Here is a 20,334-nt window from a genome sequence, read left to right on the forward strand (position 1 = left end):
TCCGTTTGTTGGAAATCATGGAGGGTTTGTGGGCCAAGCAATTTGCCCGAAGCTTCAGCAGGTTATTCTTGAACAGGCTTTGCACCAGCGTGCAGAGGCCTCTGATCTCCACCTAGCCTAGGTGACCACCCCTCCCCAAACCAGCAGCGATGCATCTGTCACAACTGCGAGCTCTAAGTGAGGAAGGGAGAGCAGCCTGTTGTGGTTCAGATCAGCATCTCACAGCTACCACTGCAGATCCTGAGCAGTGTCCCTGAAACCTGAATAGAGCAGAGAAGCATCTCTGATGCTAAGCACACTGAGATTTGAGGTTCCATTTTAGCTTTCGGATAAGCCACCTGGCGTTGAGGATGCGGAAGGTACAAAAGGCCAAAAAGTCTCAGAGCCATCCTCAGCGAAATTCAGGACTGATCCCGAACCATCAGAATCATACCCTGAATATCCCAAACTTGCTGTGGAGAAAATGTCTTGAACAGCACTGTGGCTAGAATTGCCCCAATGCCTGAAAGTCGCAATGTGAATCTCAGGTGGGACCAAAGATGGTGAATCCCAGTGATGTCGGGAAGGGCTGTGACAACCGCTATCACTTTTCTGAACATGTGGGAGGTTAAGGTAAGACAGAAGGGGAGCACAGCACTTTGAAAGTGTCCCTGGCCTACTTGAACTGGAGGTAACACCTGTGGGAATGCAAGATGATTATACGGAAATAAACTTTCTGGAAGTCAAGAGACACCATCCAGTCTCCCGCGTCTAGGGCAGATCGAATGAGAATTTTTAATGTGTGCCACTGCAGAAAAGTAATTTAATGGGTAAAGGCCCATGATAGGCCTAATGCCCCTGTTAGGTTTTTTGAATGTGGACTGAATAGCATCCTTTGATTTTCTCAAAGGCTAGCACCTATTCAATGGCACCCTTGCAGAGGACCAGGAAGGCCAAGTGCTCCTCAAAAATCTGTTCTGGTGCAGGAGGAAGATCTGACAGAGAGGAAATGAAAGGCAGAGAGGTACTGAAAGTTTGAATGATCTTTAAGATCCATTTGTCTGATGTAATGGATTTTCAGCCAGTAGGAAATGCCATCTACTGCCTCCAACTGGCCTGACATAAGCCACTGAGGACATACTAAAGTGGCTTAACAGACACTGCAGGGAGGGAGGAGGAATTGGTGGACTGTTGACCCTGTAGCCCTACGCGGCGTCTGTCAGTGTCCTGGACACAGCCCCATATGGACTGGACTATATGCTGCACCACTGGTCGGGAAGACTCGCACTGCCTTTAGGCCAGCCTCCTGAAACAGCCTATGAATTTCCTACATTTATGGGGGGAAAGGTTCAATGACGTCAGTAACCGCAAACAATGTGCAGAGGCTTGTCTGTCCTTAAATCTCTTTAGTGCAGGGTCTACTGCCCAAAGAGTCTGGACCAATTGAAGAGCATTTTATTGGAGAGGCTTGCACATGGCTAGAATGAGTGGTCAACCCAATCCATGCTTGCCTTCTAGGCATGACACCGATACCAACAGCCTGCCAAGGCAATTTGTAGCATCCAAGTCAGCACCGATTAGTTACATCACGGCACCCTGTCCACCAAATATTCTCTGAGTGAGAGAAACTTTGCGGTCCTCCGGGGCTGCTGGCAATAACTTGCTGGCCTTTTCTCACCAAGCATGCTTGTGCCTGCCCAGTAACAAAACTGCATTTATAGACCTAAGTGCCAGGCTTGCAGAAGAAAACATTCTTCTAGCTGGCCCCTGGCCTGAGAGCTCCTGACTGGGGGGTGGAGGCTGCCGTGGGACCCCTCAAGTTTCTTAACGCCACTGCTAAGAAGTAAACCACACAGAGCAGAAGAGGAGCAAATAACGATTTATAGCAACCGGGGATTTGGTGCATGCGTAAAGTTGCGTCGAGTCACCTTATGAACATAAATATACACCACATTCTGAAGGCTGGTGCAAATTTATGGCCAGGTTTTAACCCCTGTGGGTGCACACCAGTTAGTGGCACCTGCTAAACATTGTCCAAATACCGTCTGATGGTTTACAAATACAAATTGACACATGGGGGGGTTGAGGTGGACCAATCACATTTGGAGTCTTTCTTGTTTCCTGGTGTATTCTAGGTGTTTGTTTGGAGCGCTAGGGGCAGGTTTACTCCAGTGCCCCAGGAGCACAGTACACACAGTACAAGCATTTTATATGCACTGACTCTTCAGTAATGCACATTTCACACCGTCGTAAGTTGAAGAGGTGCTCACTCATTTACGTGAGGGAGTGACCTCATGCAGATGTGACCCTTATTTATTTTATTTATTTAAACGGTTTTATATAGCGCTGGCTAGACCCAAAGGTATCAGAGCGCTTTACAAGGGTTGGGAGTGGAACAAATTGCAGTATAACATTTGTACAAAAAGGAAAAGTGCAAGATAATGAGAACAAAATGCAAAGAACAGTAAATACATGGACAAGACCCTTTTTTATGTTTTTTTGGGCATGTGCACATTCGCTATATTACAAATGGCAGAACGGCCAAGAGTGGTTTAAGTGTGACCTCATTGATCCACTCTCCTTCAATGGTGTCTCTGTTCAAATGTTCTATTAGAAACACAGTGACGGGTGGTGAAACAAGGATGCATGCCCAAATAGATCACAAGAAACAACAATGACACTTGTTTCCTGGCATGTTTTGGTGGTTTACTGCCAATTGAAGATGTTTCTGATGTAATTTAATGTAACCATCAAATGTCAAATTGCCCTGCACGGGCCCCTACGTTACTCGCAATGCATGGTCGTGCTTGATAACATTCTGGAAGAGGAAGTGGCATCGGATCCGGTGAAACCCATAGGGGACCAGTGTACGAGCACAGTTAAAAGCATTAGAACTCAACTGAGCAGAATATGCGTTTCTACAGCTGCGTCAAACCGAAAGGGAAAACAAGGCAGGGAGTATACTGGCCTACAGACCTAAAGCCAGAGTGGCAATAGATAGGCTAACGGCCATCACAATTCGAAGGGGTTGGTGACCAATAAGAACATAAATTAAACAAGCTTTCAGAGATATACATACCGAACTGTACTGAGCAGAACAGAGAATCGCAGAGGTGGTTGCAAACTACCTATAAAGTGGGAAGCTCACAAAGCTCACCGATGCTCAGGCAGCTTCACTTGAAATACGTATCACTATAGATGAAGTTATAGCCGGCATCTCAAAACTGAAGCCACTTAAAGCCCTATGCCCAGATGGGTTTACAGGGATGTTCTATAAAACCTTCTGCTGCTCCCTGGTGACAATTCTTGCCTGCGTGTACAACTAATTCGGGGAGACTGAGTCATCAGAGTCCATGAGGGAGCCCTCTTATTGTAGTCTTGCCAATCCAGAAAAAGACCTAAGCATGTGCTAGGTTGACCCGGATCACACAGGATTAATACCAGTTAGGAATTGCTCAGATAATAACAAACATATCCTTCATATCATCGAGAATGTCAAGTAAACAAAGAAAACAGCCCTGCTCCTTAGTCATGCAGGAAAAGTGTTCAACAGGTCACATAGGCTATTTCTTGTGGGGAGAGTCGATGCCTATAATTTCTGCCCGCAGTTTAAATTATGGGTCCTCATTAGTGGCATTAACCTATTTGCACCGTCCTCGATCAATGGAGGGTCTATGGACATGTTATTTATTAAAAGGGGCACAAAAACCATCTTTCGCCCCTTCTTTTTGCCTCCCACATGGAGCGCCTGTCAAAGAGTCGGAGCCGATGAAGAGATCACTGGGGTAAGTTCAGGAAGCATATGTTCACAAATAATATGTATGGCGATGATGTTTGGGTAGCTCTTACAGATCTGGTCTACTCACTGCCACCTCTCTTGGAGGAGTAACATACCCGCCGCTTCGCATCTGGTTTCAAAATGAACTTGTCAAATCCACAGATTCCCGTAGAGCAGACAGACTTTGTGTGGGAGAGATTCCCTTGGAAAGGGCAGCAACAAACATCCAGTACCCATAGCTTGAGATATAGGCCACGTTAGAGAAAACGGCGCAGGAAAAATATAAAGAACTAATCTAAAGCCTAAAGGGAGACTTCCAGACCTGGCAGGTGAGGGGTACTGTCATGGATGGGCAGAACTGTTGTTTCAAAATCACGCCGCTGTGCGGGTTCCTTTACCTGGCTAAGACTTTATTACTTCAGTCCCCAAAGGGTGCACTGGAGAAAATCCAACAAGTCCTCAATGGATTCAATTGGGGAGGAAAGAAACCTAGGTTGGGGAGATGTGTAATGTATCCGCGATCAAAAGAGGGAGGTTTGGGTGTTCTCCATATATTAAATCACTTTTACGGAGCCAAACTGCGATATGTGATGGCAGGACTGATAATGAACAGCACTGGTGCTTCACGGACAAACTTATATCTGGAAATCATATACAATGTCCTCATGTGCCTATCGATGCCACGCGCTGTCTCTAGATAGTATCCTCTTGTGCCTACCGATGCCAACCGCTGTCTCTAGATAGTATACTCTTGTGCCTAGCGATGCCAAGCACTAGATAGTATTCCTTTTGTCCTACCGATGCCAAGCGCTAGATAGTATTCCCTTGGTCCTACCGATACCAAGCGCTAGATAGTATCCTCTTGTGCCTACCGATGCCAAGCGCCGTCTCAAGGATATTCCAATGTGCCTACCAATGCCAAGCACTAGTGTTCCCTTGTGTCTACCGATACCAAGCCCACTCTCTCTCTTCGGTACACCTCCTGTACCCGGCACTTTCTTTGCACTGACTCAGCCTCTGCTCCCAGTGCATCCGACCTGTATGTTGCCCTCCATAGTACTCGGTGTCCCCAGAACCGCCTCTGCATGCGGGTACTTTCAGGAACCTCCCGCAAAGCACTCACCTCTAACAGGAAATAGTTCCCTCTCTGGGTATGTGTGTGCCCAGTACACTGTTTACATGTAACCCCCATGGTATGCCTCGGCACTCGCACCACGTGGCATCTGTGGGGAGCTGCGCGCCCTCTTTATATAGCCCCTGCAGCCCTATGGTCCCTGTGTGTGGTACCCCTGTGTGCCCAGACCGCTCTAAATTCGACCTTACACGCCAAGCATCCCTCCCCATATACAGCCTCCTGATGCCCAGCGCCTTTCAACTCGCCAAAAATGCACTTCAACACCCTAACAGGGGTAACAATCGCTATATAAATGCAACCCTTTTCCCCTCCTCGATCCCTCCGCTATCCTGCTCAATCCAAATAACTGATTAATATCCACCACTCAAATTACTTTCATATTTCATTATACTAATTCACCACTAATCCTTATGGGTTCCGGAGTAGCGTGCTACTCACCAAGAAAGTGCTTCAACACCCCATTAGGAGTAACAAGAGCCATATAAATGCAAACCTTTTTTTTCCCCTCTTCTATCCCTACGCTATCCTTCTCAATCCAAATAACTGACTAATATCCACCACTAAAATTACTTTTATATTTCACTATACTAATTCACCACTAATCCTTTATGGGTCCCGGAGTAGCGTGCTACTCGTAAAAAAAATTTAAAAAAAGGAAAAAAAAAGGGCTTCAACACCCCATGAGGGGTGACAAGTACTATATAAATGCAAACCTTTTTCCCTCTTCTACCCCTCCGCTATCGTTCTGAATCCAAATAACTGACTAACCTATCCACCACTCAAATTACTTTCATATTTCACTATACTAATTCAACACTAATCCTTCTTGACTTCTGGAGCAACATGCTACTCGCCGAAACAGGGCTTCGACGCCTCGTCAGGGGTAGTAAGCGCTATATAAATGCAATTACAATTACAATAAAACATTTAGAGAATAACTTTTCGGTCCTGCTACTAATTGGCACAATACCTAAAACTTGAGAATAGCAAACAAACTGGACACAGAAATACTTGATTTTCTGCTGAATTCTCCAACAAAAATCACACTTTGCAGGAAGTGATTACTATGCACTTCACAATATTTTGAATGCTGCTAACTCTTAACAGCTTTTACACACCAGAAAGATTAGGGAGTAATAAAAACTGTCTTTGTCTAGTGGTGGCACGTGCTGTGTGTCTTAATACTGCCCTCACTCACACAATTGTGTGACATGCTTCATCATAGGGCTGCTACCAAACACTCCCGCGCAGCCAACACCTGGGGTGGAGCAATAGGGTAGGGGAAGACAAACAACACAAAAGAGAAACAAATTATTTCAAAGGTGCCTGGGTTCACCGGAAGTGAAAGTGCAGTGTAGATTAAAACTAGTTCGGAGGTGTGCTATGCCTATACTTTATTCCTGGACCCCCCGGCTGGGGTTAAAAACGTGAAGGATGGGGGTGATTTGGAGATGTAATGTACTCATTACACCCGTCCTTATTGCCAGGTTGTCGACATGTTTCAGCCATGTATCTGTGCCCCTCGGTTGGGGTCATGCTGGCCTTCTTCAGGACTCTGCCGGTCCCAGAATATCTGTGTATCTCCCTCACCTCGTGTTGAGATAAGAGGGTGTCAGAACAACTAGTTCTGGTCCCGAGGTATTCCCTAGACTGTGCTTGTGGATTTATGAGTGTAGGCGAGAGCAGGCAAGCAGTCAACAGGAGGAGCACCACCCTTGATGCAAGTATAACTTCAGGGGGTCTCTCCTTGCCTCTCGCCATTTTAACATGGTTAAGGGTTAAATTCGTAAATCCACGAGCAGTCGAGGGAATACCTCAGGACTGTTAAGGAGCACATTACATCTCCCAATCACCACCACCCTTCACGTTTTTAACCCTGGCCAGAGGGTCCAGGAATAAAGTATAGGCATAGCGACAACTCCGAGCTAGTTTTAATCTACACTGCACTTTCACTTCCAGTGATCCCAGGCACTTTTGAAATCATTGTTTCTCTTTTGTGTTGTGTTTGTCTTCCCCTACCCTATTGCTCCACCCCAGGCGTTGGCTGCGCGGGGGTGTTTGGTAGCAACCCTATGATGAAGCATGTCGCACAATTGTGTGAGTGAGTGCAGTATTAAGACACACAGCACGTGCCACCACTACACAAAGACATTTTTTATTACTCCCTACTCCTTCTGATGTGTAAAAGTATTGTCTGGGGGTCCGGAGTAGGTGAGTACGTTACCCTCACCCCTCCTCTTTTGTGTGAATTATTAACTCTGAACAGCTATCATATAATTTTGTAAAACAGGGGCACAATTATAGTCCTAGGCTTTCACTCTGTTTTATGGCATACTAGGATTTTGTTTATAGTGAATTTAATTCAAACCAGTAGGTAATTACTTCTGAAAACATTAATTAGTAAAAGGAAAGCATATTAATGAACACAAGTTGTCTCAAAGACGAGTCATTAAGTAATCCTAGAATTTTACACTTTGACATTTTTTGAGGTTTGTAAAAGGTGTTGCAGGCATGGAAGCCAATAATGCTGAAAAAGATTTTCTATTTATTAGAAAGGCTATGTGCAGTCAGTGGTCTTAGTGCAGTAACTCTCTTGCTAGGCTGGACATTTCTAGAACACAAAAGTAATCATGGGTTCTTAGTCACAGCATTAAAAGTTTGAAATACTTTTCACACATTGAAATAGCTTGTTCACACTTGAAAACCATTTAAATCAAGTATTTTTCATGAACGTCTGAAATGCATTTTGCAGGTCGTTCTCTTGTCACTTTGTAGCCCGTTTGGCATTAGTTTCAGTTCGGGATGTTATTTTCTTGCTGATAGACCACAGGTTTATTTTTGCTACTTGCCATATTGACTGTTATTCTTGCCTTGCTTTAAACAAAAGAATGTTTCTATTAAAAATAATTTTTGCGAGCTTGATGTGCAGAACTACATCAGCACCACTTTAATGAGTGTTATGCTCCATTAAATCTTTCAACAGAATGAAATAACTGGTTGTGAAAATCACTTACACAGGCAATTTTGAGTAAGTGCCAGATCTCTCGCTGCCTCTTGCCTTGCATCTGCATTAGAGAGGCATCTGCTTCCTTAATATTATTTAGCGCCATCTCAATTCTGGGAAGCAAGTCGATGATCTTCTGCTTACACCCCAACAATTTGCTGCAAAGGAAATCCAAAATGAGAGCTTTTTAAGAAATAGGTTCAACTACTAGAGACCTCAGGCTGAAAGGTCTTTATTTCATTACAACATCAATTCAACCCCCAGTGATGCTAAGATGACATTGTTCTAGTGGTACAGTCTTGCAGACCCCAAAACTCTCAGACACAAATATGAGATCTAAATAATACTGCTGTCATGAGTCCCAAACTCTGGGGCACAAGATCAGAGGCTGAGCGGTTTCTAGTACTTTAATTCTAGCAGTATTACTATGCCGCAAAACAGCTCTATCAAAATAGATATGCATTATCTCATTGTCAGGACAAAGAAGAACTAACTGTGATATAGGCACAGAAGACCTAACGTGTCCGATAAAGAAAACAGATCTGTAGTGTAGAGTCCATCTTTGAGAAATGCACGGTCCTTTAAATGCTGCCATTAGATCAACCATTAACCAAATGAGTTACACTGTTCCATTTCTAGATGTAATGTCCTTTTTAATCAAGCATCCTACTGCTCAACAGCAATGCCACACTGTATGAACATTTGAAACCTAACACCTGCACTTCAAATTACAATGCATACCTGAGATGGCCAAACAGCTCCTTGAGGACGCGATCCTGGCTCTGTACAGTTTGTATGATGATCTTCACCATCTCTGTGCTGTCACTGTAGCCATGCTCTGTAATTGCATTTACAGTGTTAGTTACCCCGTGCAGGAGATATAAAACATCTTGGCTCACACCAACAAAGATATAAGCAGTCTGCTTCCCACTTACCATCTGCCCTAATAACACATTTTCTGCTTTCAGCCTCTTATGCTTATCTTTCTACTACAAAATTGAAATCAATACTTTTTAACACCTCATATAATACAGTTCAGCCGGAGGGTTTCTCTTTCTCTCAGGTCAGCATGACTTGTGCTAGGAGCTATAGGGTGCAGGGAAACTTACAAATGTTGTGAATTTGTTCTGGAACCCCAAGTCCACATCAAAGTACCTTCAATAATTTGTCTAACCATTTTGAAACTTGTACATATGTGAAGGATCCTAAAACAAATTTAAACAGAGCAATTTCTCGCTCATTTAAATCAATTTTACAGAATAAACCAAGTCACTTTACAGGCAGCAAAATCTGTTTTTCTTTTGTGTTTTTTAAACCAAACAACAAAACAAATTCTGGCACTAAAAATCCTTTAGGCTTGAAATCATACTTCAACTTGTTGACTGCATTGGTGTCTGAGCACAACAGTGCTAATTATTTTCACCACTGTTTGAGAGACCTTCTGAAAAATGTACAGGAGTGCTTTCCTTACAATTTGGGGTTTGTGTCCATGACATTTAAATATGCCCTAAGGTCTTCCATGAGACATTTTCTTATGCTATACTAGTATGTTAATAGGGGAATCAGGGGGCTAATTCCCTTGAACAAAGGAAACTAAAGCAGGGGCATGTATTCCCTACTCTTACCATAAGCAATAATTACTGGTCAAAAATGTGGAGAGGTGCGAGTTAGGGAAGTTCATTTCTACCCTAGGTGGAGTGAAGGCATTGTAATCTGTCCTATGTCATCTTGATTACCTTAAAAAGTAGTGCTATGGAGCTTCAATCAACTTTTTGCACCTCTTTATTTTGGACAAAAAAAATTCTGGAGTGAACGTTTACACCATTGTTTTTTCCTTGGGGCAATGACAAAGAAAGTGCATGATACACTTGCTTGTTTTTTCACACCAAATGTATGAAAAATATATTTTGACCATTAAAAAGAAAAAAAGGAATGGTTGCTTACCAGTAATCCTAGTTCTCTCTCAGGGGAATCTCTACTGAAATCATAAGAACTGAATAGTTCCGCCTACGCATGGGGAACCCGGAGCAATTCTTTCAAAGTCACATCTACCTGGCCTTACTTCGGATAGGCCAGGAAACATTTTTACATGTTATATTTTTGCAGCCTTAAAAAACAAAAACGAAGTTGCCAATGTTTATGGAATTACTTTGAAATTTAGGAGGAAAAAAAGGTCATACCTTTAAAAATCACTTAAATAAGAATGAAAAGGGATCTTTTTAAAAACATATTTCACAAATGCGCTTAATTTTCTTTAAGTAAGCTAAGGAATAATACTTAGCAACGTAGCCTGTGTAGGCTGCAACACTGAAACAATGTAAATAGGACAGTGCACCTTGAAGGGGCTTCTGGCCTCCAGTGCCCCATCATGACATGTAGCTAGCAGTTTACGAAGTTCTTTTTCACAAGAGAATCAGTAGTAGAGTGGTATACATGTATTATCGCTACTGTTCGGTAGAAGGGAAGGTTATTTAGTATGTAATGGAGATTCCCCTGAGAGAGAACTAGGATTACAGGTAAGAAACCATTCCTTCTCTCTAACAGGATCTCCATTGATAATCATAAGCACTAAATAGATGCGCAAAGCTCATCTCTCAAAGATTCCGCGAAGGAAGAGATAAAAAAGGAGAAAAGTAAAATTAGGCAAACAAATTCTTTAGAGCTGCTTGCCCACTTAGGCATTAATCTTAGCATCCAAATCAAGACAACTGTGTCTTGTAAAGTGTGAAATGATCTCCAAGTTGCAGCCTTGAAAATCTCAGCAGTTGGGATGTTCCTTAGCAAAGTAGCAGTAGCTGCTGTACCCTGCTGGAGTAGGCCCTTGGTTTACCGAATAGGGATTTGATTGCTTTTTGTTAACAAAGGATTATACAGGAGACAACCCATCTAGATAAGGATGGTTTGAAAGTGGCATTTTCGGTCCGTAGAGGCCCAATGTTGACATAGAGGATTTTTCATTTTCTTAAGGATTTTGTCCCATCTAGATAGAACTTCAAAACACTTCTAACATCAAGAGTATGGAGAGATCTCTCTGCAGGAGATGAGGGGGTTTCAAAGAAATAAGGCAGAGTAACAGTCTGATTGACATGGAATTCAGAGACTACCTTAGGGAGGAATTTAGGATGGGTCCTCATTACTACCCTGTTGCTTTGAATACTGTGTAAGATTCATGAGAACAGAGAGCCTGTATCTCGCTAACTCTACAAGCTGAAGTAATGGTTACCACGAAGGAAGCCTTCCAAGAAATGTGTTGGAGAGAAGCCTCGTGAAAAGCTTAGAAGGAAGGACCAATCAGGCAAGAGAGGACAATGTTCAACTCCCAGGGAGGAGCAGCTCTCCTGAGGGGAGGATAGATCTTCTTGATACCTTCCAGAAAATCATTAATTACAGGCATTGTGAAAAAAGGAGGTTAGTGAAAGACATTTTCGATAAGCTGTGACTTCTGCGAGATGTACTCTAATTGTGGAGAAATTTAATTTCTCTTTAGCAAGACGGAGAAGATATGGAAGAATACCCTCTTCCTGACAATTAAGGGGATTGACATTGTTCTGAGAACACCAGATGCAGAACCTCTTCCATTTGAAGGAATAGGAAGTCTTAGTAGATGGCTTCTCTTAGCACATCCATACACTCCTGAGAATTCAGGAGCCATGTAGCCAAGTTCAGAGAGGGAAGTTTGGGATGTTGAATTTGTCCTCCGAACTGCTGAAGAAGATCCAGTTTGCAAGGCAGCTTCTGAGAGGTGAAGGAGATCCATGTACCACCACTGTGGAGCCCACTCCGAAGCAATGAGAATCATCCTGGCTTTCGAGTGTCAGACCTTGATTATCACAGGCGGCAGTAGGAGGGATTGGAGGAAAGGCGTTAAGAAATTTGCCTGACCAACCGATCCATAAGCCATTCCCCAGTGTGCCCAAATGGTAGAACCTCGATGTGAAGTTTGAGCATTTCTTGTTCCCTCTGTCTGCGAAAAGATCTATTTGGGGAAAACCACAATCTGAGAAGATGTCATGAAGTACAGCGTTGTTTAGAACCCACGTGTGATTTTCTTGAATAACTCCGCTAAGAGTGTCCGCCTGAGCATTCTGGATTCCAAGCAGATGGACCGCTGTAATCTTGAGATCACTGGAGATGAGCAACTTCAATGGTTTCTAGAGACAGAGGTTTGGGTCTCGTCCCTCACTGCTTGTTCAGATAATGCATGTTTGTTATATTTTCCGTCTCAACAAGGAGAGTGTCTGTTGTGACCAACGGGAGGAAAGTCTTCAGGGCGAGGTGTACTACCCCCTGTTCCAGAAGGTTGTGATAAGACTGTTTCCTCAGAGACCACAGGCCCTGAATCTGCCGATGGTCCATATGAGCAGTCCTACCTGTCAAGGAGGCATCGGTCACTATGGTTTGAGAGGTAATGTCTTGGGGGAAATTCATCTCTTTGAGTACATCCTCCGAGCGTCACCACCATTTGAGCGATTGTTTTGCATGAGTGGTCAGAAACGCACTGTCTTCCCATCTTCCTGAGTTCTGAATCTGTTGATCTCCCAGTCATTGTTGTAGAGGTCGCATGAAGAGACGTGCATGTGGGACTAGGAAGATGTACAACGCCATTGAACCCAGGAGAGAAGAGACTTGTCTCATTGTTGGATGGGATGCTTTCTTCAGATTATGACATTTCTAAAGGATAGATAATAGTCTCTCCTTCGAAGGACACAATTGTGTGTAGTGTGTCTATAACTGCAACCAGGTAATGCAGGGATTGAACAGGTTTTGAGATGGACTGGTTGCGATTCACATGTAGACCTAGTCGATTGATAGTCATGACGGTTAGGTGATAATGTTGACTTGCTTGCTGACAGGAAGATGTCTTGATGAGTCAATCGTCCAGATATGGGTAGACTAAGATACAAATTTTCCTGAGGTGGGCTGATACAACCGTAATGCATTTTGAAAAAGTATGGGCTGCAGACTTGAGGCCGAAGGGAAGAACCTTATATTAACAGTGGTCTTTTTCTACAATTAACCTCAGGAATTTTCAATGTTTTTTGGCTACTGGGATGTGAAAATAGTAGTCTTGAAGGTCTATCAAGCATAGCCCGTCCACTTGATGGAGTGGAGGGTAGATCTGATGAAGAGCCAATATCCCGAATTTTGTTTTGCTCGCTTTTTTTGAGGTCCACAATGGGTCTGTGTTTTTGGGCTCCATCTTCTTCACCAGAAAATAACGGTAATACATTCCTGCTCCTTTCAGATGAGAGGGGACCTTCTCCACTGCCTGTTTATGCAAAATAATGGATGCTTCTTTGATTGATGGCTTCTTCAGTGGAATAGATTCTGGTAGATACTTGAATCTGAGACCGTATCCATGATCTACAATATTCAGAACCCATATGTCGGTGCTCATCTTTTGCCACTCTCGCAGGAAAGAGGTCATGCTTCCTCCTACCGCCGTAGACAACCAAAGAGGGGGGGGGGGGGGGGGAGAGATGACTCACTGGCTGCTACCAGATGTTTTAGTGGCTTGGGCAGGTGATTGCTTTCCTTCTCTGCCTCTTGACACAGTCCTGATGATGCCGGTGTGGGTGAGATGTTTGTTGCTGCTGTTATCCTGTCTTACAATGAGGGGTTTTAGCCCTCTAATGTAAATAGCTGCGATCATAGGGTCTCTAGGAATGTCTCCTTTATTTTCTCCTTTTTTCCAATCTGACTGCTTTGAGAATGTCAAGTTCGGACTTCATCCTAGACATCTCATCGTCAGAATGAGAGCCAAAGAAGGTGCAACCAGAAAACATCAGGTTGAGAACACGAAGTTGGGCTTCGGGTTTCAAGACTGTTAATCTCAGCCAAGAAGAGCGTAGTCATGCGGTGCTAGGGTGGAGTAATCTGCTGCAGCACTGATAACGTGGTTCAACACTATCATACTTTCATTAAGAATCTCTTGGAAATCCTGACGCTTAACTCTAGGAAGATCATCCATGAATTGTTGCATGGAGTCCCAAAGAGACCTGTTGGAGATCTAGGAAAGCAGTAGCACTAGCAGCTTTCAAGGAAAGTCCAGAGGTTCCGCAGACCTTTCTGCCCACTGAATCCAGTTTCTTACTCTCCTTATCGCAGGTACTGTAGAAGATGGTGCCATCGCATGAAGTTTCAAAGCTGCTGAAACAATAAACAAGTCTGGAATTGGATCTATGCAAAGAAAGGAAGGATCTAGGTCCAGTGGTCTGTATTTCTTTTGGAGGCGTGATGGAGCAGCCTTTACAAGAGCCAGAGTCAGGAAAAGCGCCATTGCTGGATGTTGAAGTCCTGGAACCTAAGGGAGTAGTGGTCTACATGTGGACCTTTGATGAAGAGTCTCAAAGATTACCAACAATGATGTTGTAGTAATCAGAAAATCTATATTCAATTTGTTAGCTTCCCTGATAAGAACCTACTGGAGTTTTTCTATGGGGGGGAGAATCTGTTAAGGTAGGCGAATACAATCTTGAAAAGGATATATGGTGAGATTGAGAGGATCTTATTCTAGATAAAGAGTATATGCTCCGCCTTGAATGTGATCACCTGTGAGATCATGTGCAATGATGATGTGACCTCAACCTTGACATAGAACTATAAGAGAGGTCTAGAGTGATGGGTGCAAGATCTAGAGCGCATTAATGTACGTGTCACCGGCTCAGCAGGTTGTGGTGGCGGAGAGACTGGTGAAACTGGCAATGGAGGTACAGCTGGAATCGGTGGTGGTGGTGGAGGAGGAGGAGGAGGCGGCGGCGGCAAACGCCGAGTAGATTCTGCTGGAACACAAGGCGATGATGGTAAATCCGGAATGGTCGTGGTTATGGAGGGGTGGGCCTTGGTGGTGAATAAGCAATAGAGTACTCCGATCAGACTCTGAAGGAAGTCTGTGCGCTTTCATCTGTGAAAGCCACTCTGCTGTCTTGGGAAAGGCAGTTGTAAGATGTCTCAACATTGAGCCAAGTCTCGATGTTGAATGGAGTCACTGAGTCGCAGTCCCCCCATGACGTTAAAAAAGTTCTCCAGGTCGAACCCACTCTTGACGGCAAGCAAGTAGGTAGGTGCAGTACCTCTTCTCGATGTCCAAGTCCTTAACATCGAATGGGACCAACATTTTCCTCCAGATGTTCTTTTTTGGGATTTCCCTCGGCAGGAATCCTTACAGCATGACTTAGGGGCACTGGTAGAGGGTGCAGTCTCTACTCACCTGTCAAAAGTCTCATGGACAGGGAATCTTACCAGCTGCTGTGCTACAGCTTTCCATGGAGGCGAATCTTCTCTCTCTCCCTCAAAGTGCGCCTGGAAAGGGTCTTGCAGTGTCGACACATCTTGGGGTCATGAGAGTCTGGCAAACATAAGATACAGATCCTGCGCGGGTCTGGTTTAGCCATTTTTCTGATACAATCTGGGCAGTTCTCAGAAAGGGATGGCATTTTGCAAAACATTAAATATATTTCCTTTCAAGAAATTATCCAAAAATGCTTAACGCCCTAAAGGATATCGATTGAATCAGTTTTAGAAAGCCTGAGATTGAAATTTTTGTGGAAAAAAAACCTTTAAAAAGGCTGAGCTCTACTTCAGGATCCTGTCTGCAGGAAAAACAGAACTGAGTAAACTGTCACTTACAGGGCATGATGGGACACTGGAGGTCAGAAGGCCTGTAAAGCCGCAGTGTCCTATTGATTTTAGTTTAATGCTGCAGATTATAAGACTATATTGGTATGTATTATTCCTTACCTTACTTTAAAACGGAGTAAAAAGCATTTGTGAAGTATGTTTATAAAAGATCCCTTTGCATTCTTGTTTAGGTGAATTACACTTTTTTCCTCCTAAATTTCAAAGTAATTCCATAAACATTGGCGATACAGCCTGTTTTTAAGGATGCTGAAATGTAACACGTCAAAATGTCTGTCACATATGTTTTCTGGCCTCTCCAAAGCAAGGCGAAGTAGATGTCACTCTGAAAGAACAGTTCAGAGAACCCAGCACATGTGCTGGACTATTCACTGCTTATGATTATCAATGGAGATCCCCTCAGAGACAACTTACATTCATACTGAAGACTCCCCAATGAGTTTTCTCCTAGGGGCGTAGCAGTAACTGCAATGTTCTTAAAGAGATTTATATATGGTGGAAGAGGTGTGGCGCAGCGGCCAGGGCGACTGACACTGGACGCTGGGGATCACGGTTCGATCCCCAGCTCCGGTGGCAGGGGTCTGCCCAGCACCATGTGACTCTGGGCAATAGCTCGCTTAATCTTCCCGACGGCCCTCAGCGCCTTGACACCTTCGGGTAATTGTTCGCGCTTTACAAATACTGGACATTTACATTTATTTACATTTATATTCATACCTCAACAAGTGGCTTATGAAACCCATTTAAAAAAAGCACTGAAAAACTGGGAGAACTATGCAAAAGTGCATCAAATCCATAGCTAAAGCATGCTAGACTACAATTCCTGTGAGCACTTCATAATTTCAAATGAAAAGTACACATGAGAACACTTGACCAGTGTTTCTACATCAGATGATGCTAAAGGTGTCCGACAACTGGAGGACAAGATTGCTCGTTTTCTAGGAGTTCTTCAGTCACTTCCAAAGGGGTATCAGAGATAAAAATGTGTTGAAGGGCTTACCTTTCCAGAAACACCTCGTTTGAGTCAGTAATGACAAACGCATCTATGAACAACATGCTTACCTGGGTCACATGACAGTCAGATCGAAATGGGCAATAACCAAGCAATCTTAATATATAAAAAATGTACAACTGAAATCTACCTATTTAGCTCTTACATTGTTTCCCACTTCATTCCTATCTTAGTCTGCCCAGGTCCAAGTTAACAATGCTAAAATGATGCCTCTTCTAAACACACAGGAATACATGAAATTCAGACTTTTTTCAATGTCACTCAGTTGAAGTAGCAGTGGCTTCTGTGACAAGACTAGCAGATAGTGGTGATGCATCTTTCATGACTAAATACAAAAACAGACAAGCTAGACAGAGTTTTCAGGGAAGAGTGGCGATGGATTCTCAACAACTAGGTTCTGTGAAAGACATTAAGCCAATGAAAAGACCCAAAGATGGATATTATCTCCAAAACACGAAGGCAAAACTGAGTAGGGGCATACAGGTCTGTATGACTCCATTCAAGAAGAAAGGACTTTTGACAGAATGGGGACTTTTGTTTACGCATTCATGCCATTTCTACCTTAGCAGTTCTGTTCAATCTGCAACAGCACAGGATGAAGATGATTCTCATCAATCAGGATTATTCCGTGCATTTTCTTCTATAATGTAAACTTCTTGGTGACTACTACAATCACAAAAATCTTCTCAAAGATCCTTTCTTCACTTTCAAGTAATTGAGAATTTGTTTTATTTCCAAAGGTATTTTAGAAAAGAGACTTCACCGAAATAGGAAACCCTTGTGAATTAAACAGTCCTTTCAAAATTAATCAAATCTACTCAACTTTGAAATGTATTCATAGGTCCAACCTTCAACATCTTTAGAGAATGAGGGGATTTCTTGTTGCCCATTACACATGCCAGGGAATAAGGAGAAATACTGAGATCTAATCGAAACCACATTCTTCATTAAATCTTATGCAGCATTTATTTGTAATGATATTGTGAACTGCATTTTCCTTCCTTTAAAAGCAGTTTCAGAGTTTCACACAAATACTTTTGTCCTCCTTTTTCCGTACTGAAATAATCTCCCTCAGCAGACAGTGAATATCCAACACTACATGAAAAAAAGCTATAATGTTTTATACTGATGACAACAAGGAGAAAATATATACAGTCATGAACCAATTACTTACCTTCAGTAACGCTCTTTCTGGTGGATGCTTTACCTAAATGCAGATTCCTCATCATATGCATATTCCCCAAGCATCACAGTGGATCAGAAAAATCTTCAGAAGTTCCCCTGACGGCCTGTATGTGGCATTGTGTGTTTCTGCACTAATGTTTTTCCGCTCAGAAAGCGCCACCCGTGCATGCCAACGCCAGCTGCTTTCTAGGCTGTCTGCATCTCCAAATGCAGAGTGCATTAGCACACTGGCTGAGACCAGTGTGCATATCTCTAGACTTAAAACCTTTGTAGATGGACAAGGAGCCCAGTTTACACAACATGGAGGATGGTAACGTGGGTGACAAATCTGAGGTCAGATAGAGTATCAACCATAGACTGTTACCAAAGGTAAGTAACTTGTTCTTCTGATGGATACTTCTAACCGCAGATTCTTCCCTTTATGAATGGATACCAAAGCCGTAAATGTCTGATGGTGGGTCTTTAAACTGGCTTGGATCAAAAGGGTCTGCAAGACTAAGCAGGCAAAGTGCCCTTCTCAACGGGCCCGGCTGTATAGTCAGTAGTGCTTCATGTTTGAAGTGAGGCCCATGTAGTACCTGGCAAATATACAGAAAAAACACTCTGCATGCCAACACAACGGAAGCAGCCTTGGGTCTGGTGGAATAAGCCTGTAACAACAAGGTGCTAGATAGAATGCTTGACTTAATACAGTCACTCGCAATGGCTAAAGCTGAAGCCCAGTCCATGGTTTTTCATCCACCACACCACCTCATTTTGGAACAGGTAATGTGCTAATCAGTCTTGACCCTGCTCAAATAGGTATAGTCCAGCCTGAACTGCCAAGCCAGGCCCTCCCTGAATGGGATCACATCAACTCAAGACCTGTTTCACCCTGATTGAGGCTCAACAGTCATGTACAACTTGGTTCCAGTTGCACAGTGAGCACGGGACCCACACCTGGACATACTAGTCATACTTGGGGCATCAGCTACAACAACAAGGTGAGGGATGGAATTAATCTCAGCCACTGGATATCTCTCAGGGTCGCATCCCAGGCCATTGTTTTTCATCCACCATACCACCTCAGTTTCGACCCAGCCATATGTGTGTCCGTCTTGACTCTTCTCCAGTAGGACAAGTCCAGCCCGACTGCCAAGCCCGGTCCTCACTAAACCGGAACACAAGCAACCCAAGACTGGTTTCACCCTGATTATGGATCATCAATCAGGTACAGTGGCACAATGAGCAAAGGACCCACCTCTGGGCATACCCTTTGCAGTTAGGGCATAAACAGTCATGACCCCTAAGCCTTCTGGGGGCTGCTTCTTGAGCAATGCGTAGCAGATTTTGATAGAGAGCACACCTTATCTTTTTTGCTTCAGTGAATCCTTCCAACTGGGTTTGGTATGATCGAAAAACTGAACGCCCTTTTGGATTCTAATCGAGGGAGTCTTTCCTCCACCTTGGACTAATGAGGCAGAGCAAAGAACGCCAGAAGGCTGATGCTCTGGCTAACATTAAAAGGAGTCACCATTTTCAGAAGAAAGGAGGCTCGGGTCCTCAAAACCAACTTGCCTGGAAAGAAACTCCTGTATGGCGGATTGGCAGAAAGGACTTAGGGTTCACTAACACATTGTACCTTTGTTATGGCGATGCAGAATGCCATCTTGTGCATGAGAAGACGCAATGGATAGTTGGTTAGTTGGTTCAAAGGGTGTACAAATGAGGAATGTGAATACCCGATTCAAGTCCCACTGACGGATAATGAACGGAATGGGCAAAAACGTCTGCTGCAAACCTTTTAAAAATGTATCCCAACAGGTGATTTAAACAAAGAGAGCTTACCCGGCAAACACAAAGCTGAAAGAGCGGACCTATCACTATGCCCAACGAAAGTCCTTGCTGGTCTAGGGGCATCACAAAAAGCAACACCTTGGAAAGTCTGGCCTGAAGTGGGTCAATCTGCCGAGTACCGCACCAAGCCACAAATTTGTTGTAAAAACCAGGTATATACCAATTTAGTGGAGGGACACCTGCTGCCAAGATGACATCCACAACCAAAGGAGGGATGTCGAATATAGTGAATTGTCGCCTTTCAATCTTCAAGAATTGAGATTAAGATTACGCAGGCCCAGAAGCAGGACCCTGCCCTCCTCTTGCCACAGAAGATAACCCCCATCCGCCCCCAAACAAGCGACAGCCTAATCGAAGGACAGATATTTATGACCAGGAGTTGCAGATATCATACTCCCCTGGCCCAATCCGGTACCTCTAGGATTGCGTAGGCCTTGCAGTTCCTGATCTTCTTCAGAACTCTGGGCAGGAAAGGTAGCAGCAAAAAGAAGTACAGAAGTCATGAGTTCCACTTGAGGCAGAAAGCGCTGAGAGAGAGAATTCTGGTAAACTCCAGCATGCCAAAGTGCGGACACTACCCTTCTCAGCTGTGGCGAACAGATCATGCCAAGGTTCTCAACATTCACAGACGTCATCTTGCACCATCTCCTAATGCAACTGTCATTTGTGCTCCGCTATTCGTCGGCAGAGGAGTTCTACCGCCCTAGAGTTTAGAGATTCCCCCCTGGAAAATCCTTGGGTGTTCTTACAGAAGTGCAATGCTTCCT

General features: G+C 43.7%; 1 protein-coding gene across 1 annotated transcript in view; it reads right to left on the bottom strand.

The window, feature by feature from the left end:
- The window catches only part of LOC146867969 (uncharacterized), a 503,249-nt gene that overhangs the window by 167,491 nt on the left and 315,424 nt on the right, over positions 1 to 20,334 (bottom strand). The window contains exons 18-19 of the mRNA XM_085623836.1: positions 8,638 to 8,734; positions 7,907 to 8,054 (exon numbers count right to left, since the gene is read on the bottom strand). Coding sequence (XP_085479962.1) covers positions 7,907 to 8,054; positions 8,638 to 8,734 — 245 coding nt within the window. The remainder of the gene's footprint in view (positions 1 to 7,906; positions 8,055 to 8,637; positions 8,735 to 20,334) is intronic.

The sequence above is a fragment of the Triturus cristatus genome, chromosome 1_2 (genome assembly GCF_964204655.1).
Source record: "Triturus cristatus chromosome 1_2, aTriCri1.1, whole genome shotgun sequence".
NCBI classification, from domain to species: Eukaryota; Metazoa; Chordata; class Amphibia; order Caudata; family Salamandridae; genus Triturus; species Triturus cristatus.